Source organism: Egretta garzetta, unplaced genomic scaffold (genome assembly GCF_000687185.1).
Source record: "Egretta garzetta isolate BGI_Z169 unplaced genomic scaffold, ASM68718v1 scaffold71, whole genome shotgun sequence".
Taxonomy (NCBI): domain Eukaryota; kingdom Metazoa; phylum Chordata; class Aves; order Pelecaniformes; family Ardeidae; genus Egretta; species Egretta garzetta.
Window position 1 is genome coordinate 319,046 of NW_009258618.1, and position 11,307 is coordinate 330,352.

The 11,307-nt window shown below is 45.5% G+C and overlaps 1 protein-coding gene across 1 annotated transcript in view; it reads left to right on the top strand.

The window, feature by feature from the left end:
• LCMT1 (leucine carboxyl methyltransferase 1) overlaps nt 1–2,441 on the top strand; it is a 38,009-nt gene extending 35,568 nt beyond the window's left edge. The window contains exon 11 of the mRNA XM_035903557.1: nt 1,558–2,441. Coding sequence (XP_035759450.1) covers nt 1,558–1,580 — 23 coding nt within the window. The 3' untranslated portion in view covers nt 1,581–2,441. The remainder of the gene's footprint in view (nt 1–1,557) is intronic.
• The last annotated feature ends 8,866 nt before the right edge of the window (nt 2,442–11,307 follow it).

The following is an 11,307-nucleotide window of genomic DNA, read 5'->3' on the forward strand; positions in this document are numbered from 1 at the left end:
CCCAGGTGGTGTCTCGTGGCTGTTTCTCCACAGCCTTTTGAGGGTTTGCATAGGCGTCTGAATTGCCCAACAGGAAGCCTGTCCAGTGCCGGAGAGTTAGAATTTTTACACTGAAAGATGCCGTATGGGTTACTTTAAATAACTGCCTGCTTTATACTATCAGTGCTAATTGAAAGGTTTACAAATCCTATGCATGTAAAGTGCCATATGGGCACACAGTATATGAAATCACAATGTCCTGACAACATAAACATAAAAATAAATTTGTATTGCTTAGCCCAGTCTTCTTCTGCACTGTCCCCGTTAATCTGAGACTTAAGTTTTCCACATTGCTTTCTCCTGGGGAAAAAAATCCCTCTGAAGTTAACTCGTAAATGTTCTTTCTGTCCTTAAAATTCTGTCTCTCCTATACTGGAATTTCCTTGAAACAGAGACTTGATTTATGCTTTATGTAGCATTATGTATGTTGCGGCTGCTTATAAAAATAATAAAATCAAAAGAATTATGGTTCGGGTAAAGGATGGATACAGCCATTATTTGTCCAAATTAGAAAGACAGCTCTGTTGCAGACACAGCTTCTCCCTACTTCCACCTGCAATTTCAGGGGCTTTAGTCTTTCAAGAAAACTGCTCTTGCTGCCAGTTTGGTTTTCCTCCCCTTCTCCCTCTCCACCCTTCCCTTGCTCCTGACAAAGCAGTATTCAAGAACAAATTTTATTTCTGTGCCTTAGCAAATGTGAATATATAGAATCTCTGCTGAAGTTGTGCAGGCAGACTGGGTAGCAAAGCATCTGATACAGCTGCTAAAAGTAGATCTCCAGTATGCTGTTGCTGCTGCTGTAGCAGAGGTGCTGGCTTGGGGTGGCTGCTGACCTGAATCCTACAACTGCGACAGTTTTGAGCTGCAGAAATGCACATTTTCCATTTGATTTCTTATGGCTAAAAAGTGATGACTGTAAACCAGAACTTATTTCTAGAGCAGCTAAGGCCAAAAAGTTCACCTATTCATAGTAGCCAATATTCCTGGGATCTCTGGCATTATTCTTTGCTGTCATTGGAGAAGTAATTGGAACAGGTTTGGGTACTGAGGTTAAATGATGCAGCATATCTTAAAAGTCAAAAAAGACAAATCTCAAAGGAGAGAATCAAATGTCTAATGCATGGATAGGCCTTAATCTAAAACAGTTTTTCTTTATCCAGTGTGAATTTACTGCCCTCATTAATGGTACTTTCCCCAGCTTTCTCTTTTTAATTTCATGGGCAGACCCCATGTTCATCAGCAGCCTCTGTGTTGTTCCTTCTGCCATGAATAGCTTCAGTACTCCTTCAGATTGGCTTATTCAAATTAATTGCTGCATCACAATCAAAAAAGGGTTAAAAAAGTACAGATCAACCTGTTTACTAATTTCCTTGCCTCCCACCAAATCCTTTACATCTAAGTTTTAAAAAAAACAATAAAAAAATCCTTCCTGTGTCTAACTGTCCTAATAGTAATGAAGTACAGGTATAAGAATGAACACTTGTTTCTCTCCCCCCACCCCCCTTTCTTTTCAAATAGGTCTTGCAAACATCACATTCTAATGTATTTGCTCAAGGGAAGCCGTGGGCCCAGAAGACGCAGCGACTGCCTTCTGCTTGAGACAAGATCACAGAAACGTTGGGACTTTGCATGTGCCAACTTCGGTCTGCGCATCTGTGTAAGCGGCGCCAGTACAGAAAGCAAAGGGTGCTGTTGATGTCGACTGTCCTGTTGGGTCTTGGTAGTTTTAATGAATCTTTTTTTTGCCTGTTGTGAGCAAGTGTTAGGAGGCAAGCCTCGCCTCCCATCCCCAGGTACAGAATGATGGACTTCCATAAGATGTCAAGTAGTTCCTGTTTAAAAGCTTGCCTTCCTTAGTTTAAAACTGAAAGTAAAGTGTTCTTGGATTACATGATTTTCTTCTTTTGTCTTCTTGTGGATGTGTAAAGTGTATTTGTGACAGGAAGCTGGAAAATCAATGCTGGTGAGCTCCATTACTGGATATCTCTGCACTGTGCACAGCTGATCATGAAGGTTAAATTTTGTTAATTCTTGTTCTGTTCAGGTTTAATTTTTATGAAGCGTCACCACGTTAGCTTTCTCCAAGCTTGACTGTCGATACGAGGCTTTCACTATGCTAGGTATGTTCTTGTAGGGGAAGAGTGAAAGAAGAGGGGGGGGTTGTGATTCTTGTTCAGTGATGTACAAGAACCTGGATGATGCTAAAGTAGGCTTTATTTAACTGGGAAGGGCTTAGCTTGGCAGTTCAGCACTGGGATGGTGAAGGTAAGAAAGAATCTAAACTTGCACTGCTTCTGGTAGTATCTTTATACCAGTTTCTCATTCTTCTTTCTTTCCCCTTAAAAGAAAGAAATAAAATCCCAACAGCAACAAATGACCTTGCCCTATTGTTTGAAATTGAATCTTGCGACCTTCTTATGAGAAAAATAATAAATGTTTAGTATTTATAATTTTACTAGTGTCTTGTTCATTAAAAATTACCCATTTATACCTGATTTAGGGACTACATTTTTCTTCTCTCACCAAATGCGTCACCAAGAGTATTTTTTTCTAAAGCAATTGCAAGCATAAGCAAGCATTTTCCTCCTGTATGTGGCTTTCTGCACTGTAAGAATAACTGCCTTTGGAAATAGTTGACATGGGCTTGGACTGGAGATGTAGGGAAGAAGATTATTGAGATACCAGAAAAAAGTAAACAGTTCTTAGAAGTGACAGTCGTAATTTCAGAGGAACAGAAGTAGTAAAAAGAAATGGCCTTCCCTTCACTGCCCTCCTCTCTCTCCATCACTGAGTTGAGTCACTGGTAACTACAGGCCACCTCCTGTGATGTTTGTGTCAAGCTGATTTCTTAAATGACAAGGCACAGAAATGCAATATTTGGTTAACGCTCTGCTTGGTCTTTGCAAAGTGTTCGCATAGCTCTCTGCCCCCAAAGGGAAGGGATGGACTCTGTGCAATTATGAAAGGAGCTTATAACCTTTGCTTCCTAGATAACAATATCAATGGTATGCTTATGCCTGCACATTTTAGATGTTTGGGCTTATCTGTACCCCTCTTCTATTAAGAGGCATGTGCAAGCTGCGTCTGCATTAGTGTTGACCCTTTCTCTCTGTGGAGTCAGGAGACCAGAAAGGCATGTCTCATTTTTTCACCTTACCATCAAAGTTCCTTCTTGAGCACAGCAGCTGTAAGCAGGGACTGGAGGGTTTGCCACTGGGTGGCTTCCCACAGCAGTTGCCTGCTGTCTGGATGGGAAGGTGGAGTTGCTGATGAGCCTTTCTGCTTCTTGGGAAGCAGGGGCAGTTAGCCTGCTGCTTTTAATGGCCTACAGCTTCTGGGGTTTGCTTTCTGGTTGCACGTTTCTGTTACTTAGAGTTTTCGAATATTTTTTTCATTCACGCCATGCAATTGCTCTGTCTTACCCCAACGTGAACCAAAGGAGCTAAATTCAACAAGTATCTATGTATTTGTCTTAATTAGACTTCTGAGTCCTCCAAACTTACTGCCTACCTAAACGTAGCATTTATGCCAGAGACCTGGAAGAAGGAAAAAGCATCATGCCTCCTTGCCCATCTTCAGTGTGCAGTCTCTCCTGAGTTAATGCTGTGTAGCTGTGTAAAGAGTAGATATTCAGCTGGCATAAAGAGTAATACCAGTGTGCAACTGCTTTCTTGGTGCCTGCCCCTTCAGAAGGAAGGTCAGTGCAAGAAACACCTCTAAAGATCTGGAACCTTAGGTTTGAGCAAAGACAGCTCTCTGATAACTGCCAGAAGACAGGAGTGTCGGTGTCACAGAGGGCAAAATTATGTGGATAAAATTTTGTTTGAAAGACTGCCGGTGCAGGTTTATATCTGCAGTCCCTATTCAGAGCATAAAAACTGAACAGGCTCTTTATAGAAACATATGTTTGTCCTCCCTCTGTACCATCCTGGTTTTGTTCAGGAGGCAGAGCTTGACAACTGAGAAGGGGCTTGTGAACTTTAATGTGGCACTGACAAAATGGCAACGGTCTCTCCCTAGGCTGAGATAGGGGCTTGAGGAAAGGTAAAAGAGCTCAAGAGTCCCAGTTGGTTCTGTTATATTTGCGGCATTTTCTTTCTTCTCTTTTGCTGTTAGTCACTATTGGTTGGAACAGCAGGTTTTTCTTATAGATGTGCTGCCCGTGAAGCCAGCCAAAGTTCTCATGGAAAGATGGGTCTGATTCTACTGACTGAGCCCCATGCTAGCAAAAGTTGACTTGTTCAGTTCTGCTAACATGGTTTCCTGCTGCCCAGAGGCTTGGTTACTGATACCTAAAGCATGGTTACTCGAAAATATATGTAGTCATGATCTTTTTAACTTCTTTGCTAGTCCAGGCCTTGCACCACCTGAAATTGTGATGGCTGTGTAACTCATGGTCTCTTAACTGACAGATGGTTTGGGCTAGGTCGTTGTCAGGGTTTGTTGGGTGTTGGTTTCTTTGTTTGTTTTCTTTGTTGTTGTTCTTCTACATTTGAGGAGAAATGAAATAACTTTCTAAAAGAACTGCTGTATTACAGCCATGTATTTAGGTTGGGATTCTGTGGTGTTTGTCTTGTCTTCATGCCCCTTCACCCCATCCAGCCCTTTTCCTTTCCCCAAAGGCTATTTTCCCAAGTCTAAATCCTACTAAGTCTTCTATTTGGATGCTGCCATCTTCTAACTGTTTTGGGCTTCATCAATACTGCATCTTGGATCATGCTGTGGACCATTAAGTTGCTTTTCCTGCTTTTAATGAGCTTATAGCATACGAGGGCCTCCCACCTACAGATGCTCTGACTCACATGGGAGCTTTGCTCCTGTGGGGTGCGTGTGCTGCCTTGCAAACTCATTTGCTAGATCAAAGATGAGATGTTACGAAAGCATGACTAGAGGTTGGGTACTTGATTCGTTTGGTTCCGTTTTTAAGAAACAGTAAGGCACTCCTGAGGTGGATGACAGTAGATGTTTGACTTCTTCCTCCTTCAGAGTGGATTGCGGCACTTGAGGAACATGGTTTTGCTAGGACCTGTTGTTCTACCAGCTGGTGCTGTATTTGAGATTCCTTTTGCTTCAGGTGAACTGAGATAAGGGAATTTGGTGGTTATATTTAATCAGCAGAATCGGTATTGTTCGGGAGCAGGCTGATACCTGCTCTGTCCTCACAATGAGCATTAACCCTATTGTAGAGGCGTTTCCATCATTTGGAAACAAGCCACGTTAAATCTGCATCCCCGTGGATGGCTGGCAGGGGATCCTGTTGGAACAAAGCATGGTGGTGACTGCTGTGCCATCACTCTCCAGCCACCCAGAGTCAGATCTCGCCTCCCTTCCAGCCACATCACGTACCTAACTGCTGTTGGATCTCTCTCATGATCTCTCAAAATTCTCATTCCAGTGCACAGAGAAGCTAGTTCCTACTTTCACTACAGGAGAAGATCCTGTGCTCTATCGGTCTTTTTTGTCATCTTTATTTGTCATAGCTTAATCCTCTCTCTGTTGGGAAATGATGTCCCTGCTAGCATTCATGTAGATGCAATTTTCCTCCTTGTGGTTTATGGAGTAAGAACTTATTAATGGATGACTAACCTCTCGGTATTGGAGCTCCTCGATACGGCTTTGACAAGGTATCTGGTCCTGCCTGCAGTACTCTTTGATGTTCTGCTCCTTGATCTCCATCCACAAATGGCTCTGATCTGACTTGCTGGCATTAGCATTACCCGTGTTGGGTGCTGCGCAAGCACCCACTGAGAGAGGGTGTCTATCCTGAAAAACCTCTTGATCTGAATTAAAGTGCAAAAAGTGTCTGAAATAGCTGAGTCAAAGGTGCTTAAATATGAAGATGGGGGAAACGAGACAAAGTGTAGTGTCACAGATCTGCTCATAGCTAAGTTTGACAGGTTACCTGACAGTTAATATCTGTTAGTAAGAATCAGGGATTAAAAAAACCCAAAACACCAACAAACTGAAAGCCCTGTAACACCCTCTGTGCTGTAGGAGTCGTCTTGTGCAGTGACTAATGCTTGCTCTGTGGCAATGAGATGATCCTGCAGACTTCTTCTGAATAAAATGAGCGAATACAGAGTAGCATAAAAGCCCCAGCTCCACTGTCAATTTAATTTTGGCAAGACCCCCTTTGAGAGCATATTCCCTGAGCCTCTCATAACGTATCTTTATGAGTGGGAGCCAAGCTGAAGTCTTACCTCCTCTGGAATGAATGGATGCCCTCCCATTGCACTGGTTGACATCTAAGGTGCAACCACGGAGCTGTTGTGTTTTTTTGTATAAACGGGTTTGGAATGTCGCTCACTACAGAAGATCCTGTGCTCTATCGGTCTTTTTTGTCGTCTTTATTTGTCATAGTTTAATCCTCTCTCTGTTGGGAAATTATGTCCCTGCTAGCATGAGGCAGATATCGGAGGATTTTCTGCTCATCAGTTTCTATTTTAGGTCCCTATACAATTTGTTCATCTGAGGGAAGCACTGAAGAATGCAGCACAGGAGTGGAGCTGGTGCCGTGGGAGGAAAGGCACGATGGTGTCCTGTTCGATCTTCATCTGGATGAGTCTGACTTTCCGTCTTGTAGCTGTTCAGCTAAACAGTTCGGCATCCAGGAGAGGGGAAATCATTCCTGCAAGAGCTCTTCAAGAGTCTCTCCTAGCTTGGTTGCCAGCAGCGGTGAGGAAAGTAGGGCACCTTGTGCTTCAGGGTTACCAGAGCATCAAAGGAAGTTGTGATACCTTGGAAGCTCGTGGGGGGAGGATAGGTGTGGGCAGTCTAGCTCTCATGATTATGCTAACTAAAATAAATAAATCTTTCACCTCTCTTCAGGGAATATTTGGGTTTGGAGCGTGCCTGGTGCTACTTGGCTGGAAAGCCACTAGCTGAAAAAGGCTGAGGAAGGTTTTCTAGCCAGGAGAGATGGCCTTTGCCTGCTGCTGCCGCTTGCTGTGGTTTGCGTGAGTGCTTGTCAGCACCTTCAGCTGCACGGTGAATCTCTGCACCTCTGCCTTCTGCTCCCAGCCTTTTGCCCAGGTTATTAGTACTGACAGTACAACAAAATTCATCCCTGCAAATGGTTTGTTTAAAGGGGGGGAGTGGGGGGAGAAAAAATCATTTAAGTTTGAGTGAGCTGCAAAGTGAGAGTCAGTCAGCTGCATTGCCCCAACAAGCCAACTGCAACGCAGGAGCTCAATCGTTCCCTTTGCAGCCTCCTGCCCCGCTGGCAGCTTCCCCTGATGCTTGAAGGGTTTTGCCTGGCCCTGCCTGCAGGCTCGTAGTGCGGCTGAAGAGGCTGGGAGCCAGCCCGGGCTGGTACCTGCCCCTGGATAAGGGCACTTCACTCTCATCTTTGACACTGGGATATCTCATCAGCCCTGAATTTAGCTCTGGTCTCCATGTCATAGCCACACCTGTGTCATTTTGTTGAAGATCACTTAAAAGTACTTGAAATAGTTTTCTCTTTCCGACTGAATATCGTTTCTATGTCTGTAAATGCAGCAACAGCAGGAGATTTGATGTGATCAACAGGGAAAGTTCTCAGGCTAGTCTCCTATGGTGAGGAGCCTGTGACGTTGTTCCTCACTCCGTTGCTAATGGGTTGTGGAGCACCTGTAAAGTTGCATCTTCCCCCCACCCCCCTGGCCCTGTCCTCCCACTCCATTTTGACAGCAAGGTGGGTAATCGGGCTGTCCCTCCTGTGTGCCATGCATTTGGGGAGGGTGGGTGACATGGAACCTCCAGTGAGGATGACTGCCAGGCTGGCCGTGGCCCTGTGTGGGGCTTTGAGAGGAGGTTGTGTCCGGTCATACTTGCCAGTTTTGAAGCAAGATGCTGTTAATCCTCTCTGCTTCTCCCTGTGTCTGTGGTTGTGAAGCATATGCAGAGTGAGGATGCTGAGTCCAGTTGCCATGGCAAACCGAGGGAGTCGGAGCACGTGGTCCTTGCCTGCCTTTGAGATGCCTGTCACAAATTGTTCCCGACAGGTACAAGAAAATCCTTATATCTGCTCCATGCTGAGTCTTGGATGATGAGCCTCTCTCTGTCCAAGCTTCAACCGCAGTTTAGGTGATTACACTTTACTGTGCCTGTCTTCCAGCCAAGTGACCCGTGCCTGAACGTTGCCTATGCGCTCTTGAAAGATGGATAAAAGAAGTCCCCTTCTAGAAAATTATTTAGTTCCTTACAGGGATTATCCAGCTCTAGGAACTGAATGGAAAGCAGTTGTTAGCTTGGCATGTAGCATTTCAAGCTTCTCTGAAGTTCCTCATTTCGTGCTTACAAGATTTTTTGGGTGTCTCTGCTGCTGGGGCACAGGGAAACGCAGTTATTGAGGATGGAAACGCTGCATTGTAGTTGGCCTTACAGGATAGTTGTGGGGAGCCAAGTGTCAGGGAATCGCAGGGAAGATGTGCACATGCGTATGCTGCGTGGGACCAGGAGCATCCATCCCTTCTCTGAGAGCTCAGTGAACTTTAATGCTAAACACCAGAATTAAGGTCTAAGTGTGACTTCATCCTACTGGTTATTTTCCCTTCTGAGAAACCAGTCTACTCTGTAGAACTATGCAGAACTGACCCAAATCTGTCCCCATTTCCCAACAGACAACGGTAAGTCTGTATTAAGAACCCTTGGAAATTTCCATCTGCACTCGAGCATTACGGTAGCGATTTGAAGTAAAACTCTTATGCAACATGGGATCTGTAAATGGGCAGAGGTCAGCCAACCTGTGTTACTGCTACGAGCTGCAAATAATTCTGCAAGTTCTCCTTCAGCCACACTTGTGTAATCATGAAGACTATCGGTCTCCAAGATAAATACTGTAAAGATAAGGCAGTGTCAAATGAGTTGCCTTTGCCTTCTTTACTGCTTTTTAAAAGAGCTGACCATGGGTGCTGGCTATGCTAGGGTCTTTGCAGTAACACCATTGTGCAGCACCAAAATACTTTGGGGTGACTTTTTTGTAGACATCCAGTTGGAATTCTGGCCTATAAATGTACTTGCACTGTTTGAACAGAGACTCCACATATGCTCAAGTCCTGCACTTAAGCACTGTTAGATGTTAATGGCACTTGAGCGTGTCCTTAAGTGTCTGCTTAAGAGCTTTTTTGAGCTTGGGTGGTTGAGTCCAGGTGCTGCGGTTCATGTAGGAAAGCAAACGAAAGGTTGCAGATGTGTGTGATGAAGCAGGGAGAAACAGAATGAAACATTGGCAGGGGCTGGATAAAGTAGAGGTGTTCCGACTTTTCTGTCCACGTAGATGGACATGGGACATGTTCTTGGCGGTTCCTAAAAAGGATCCCTCAAAGCTGTTGCTTGGTTTGTGCTACCGTTTCCTCTACTAATTGACACAGTTGCTGTTGTCATTTATTTAACACATCGGTGCAAGCACAAACAAGGACAAAAATAAATGTCTGCTAATATGAACAGATTTATCTGTTCTCATCCCCACGCCTTTTCCCACGAGCATAGTTTCTATGAAGCTTACTGAGCAAACCCTAGTGCCAAGTATTTAATCTTATCCGTGAAGGGCAAAGGGTGCTAAGAGCAGGGTGGTTTCCTTTGCACGCGAGCGGTGCATCTAAAGTAAAGACGGGTGCTGGAGCAGCCTCTCCTCAGCATGACGGAGGAGGAGTGTTGGGCTGAGATGCAGCTTAAACCAGGTCAGTAGCAATCACGTACTGTGTGTTACAGAAAATGCATTATGCTCAAGAGTTGTAGGTGTGGGAAAGTCGCAGTTCAGGGTAAGCACAAGAGATCCAACAGCACCTCTGCCAATTTGTCATGATAAATATGGATCATTTGTATTGCTGCTGTAAACCTTTGCATGGGAGAGTCCAGGCAGCCCTGAGCATGATGACGCTTTTCCCTCCGAGCCTCGGTGGTTCCTTGCTTTGCCCACGGTCACCTTGCCAGTGGTGTGACTTTCTGACCACACCGAACAACCCTACGTCCCTTTGTCTTGCATGCTCTTCTGGCGCTTCTCAGGGTAGCACAGCGCGGAATTCCTCCGTGGCTGGTTGGTATTTTGCCCGCCTGCCCTCCCACGCTGCCCTGTCCGGTTCTACTCCTTTGCTGCATGCTGTTGCATGGAGCCAGAGATGATTTGGGGATGAGCCAAGTGATCGCTTGGCCTCAGGAGGTTCAGTTAGGATTTAGGAGGTTGAGAGCGCTTTAGAAGCCACAGCTGATGGGTGCTGAAAAAAATTGTCATTATTTTATTCTTTTGGTTTTGTCCCTGTTTTTAAGGTTAACTTGAACTGCACCTGAGGAGCGTTGTTTTCCCTTGTAGCCATCCTTACACCAAGGCAGTGGTTAGAGAACAGCAGCATTCCCTGGACCCAGGAAAAAAGGCAAGGAATTGCCAACCGAAGAGTTCTGCTAGTGGCACAGCAGCCGTGGCCCTGCAAAAAATGTTTCCTTCTCCCTAAGCATGTCCAGAGGAGAGCAACAAAGCTGGGGAGGAGTCTGGAGCACAAGTCTTATGAGGAGCGGCTGGGGGTGTTCAGCCTGGAGAAGAGGAGGCTGAGGGGAGCCCTTATCGCTCCCTACAGCTGCCTGACAGGAGGGGGGAGCCAGGGGGGGGATTGGGCTCTGCTCCCAGGGAACGGGAGATGGGACAAGGGGAAATGGCTTCAAGTTGTGCCAGGGCAGGTTTAGGTTGGACATTGGGAAAAATTCCTTCCCTGCAAGGGTTGTCAAGCCCTGGAAGGGGCTTCCCAGGGAAGGGGTTGAGTCCCCATCCCTGGGGGTATTTAAAAGCCAGGCAGCCGAGGTGCTTAGGGCCAGGGTTTAGTGGTGGGATGGCAGGGTTAGGGGAAGGGTTGGGCTTGGTGAGCTTAAAGGGCTTTTCCAACCTAAGCGATTCTGTGATTCTAATCTTCCGAAACAAATCAGTCGGGGTTTTGCACTGTGCTGAAATTTCCCGAGCCGGTTTCCTCCAGCAATTTTTTTTCCATCGGTCCTGCATGGCAGACATGGGATGTCCAGGCAGTGCTGGCTGGCGCTTGGTGCGGAGCCGCTTGGCTGGAGCTCCTACCGACAGAAGAAACGCGTTCCCTCAAGATCACACTTCTGTTTTGTTGTTTCAGTCCTGTGCTTAGGAATAATTAATTCCTTTGTTGCCTGAACGCGAAGCATTTCCTCTAGAAGGCTCCAGCAAACATCCCCGCTCCCTGAACAATAATGGTAAATGTTTAAAAGCCAAGGACGCGGAGTTAATCTTCACTTTTGGGTTGTGACCTTCCAGCGCTCTGAAGCCATCCGTCCGCT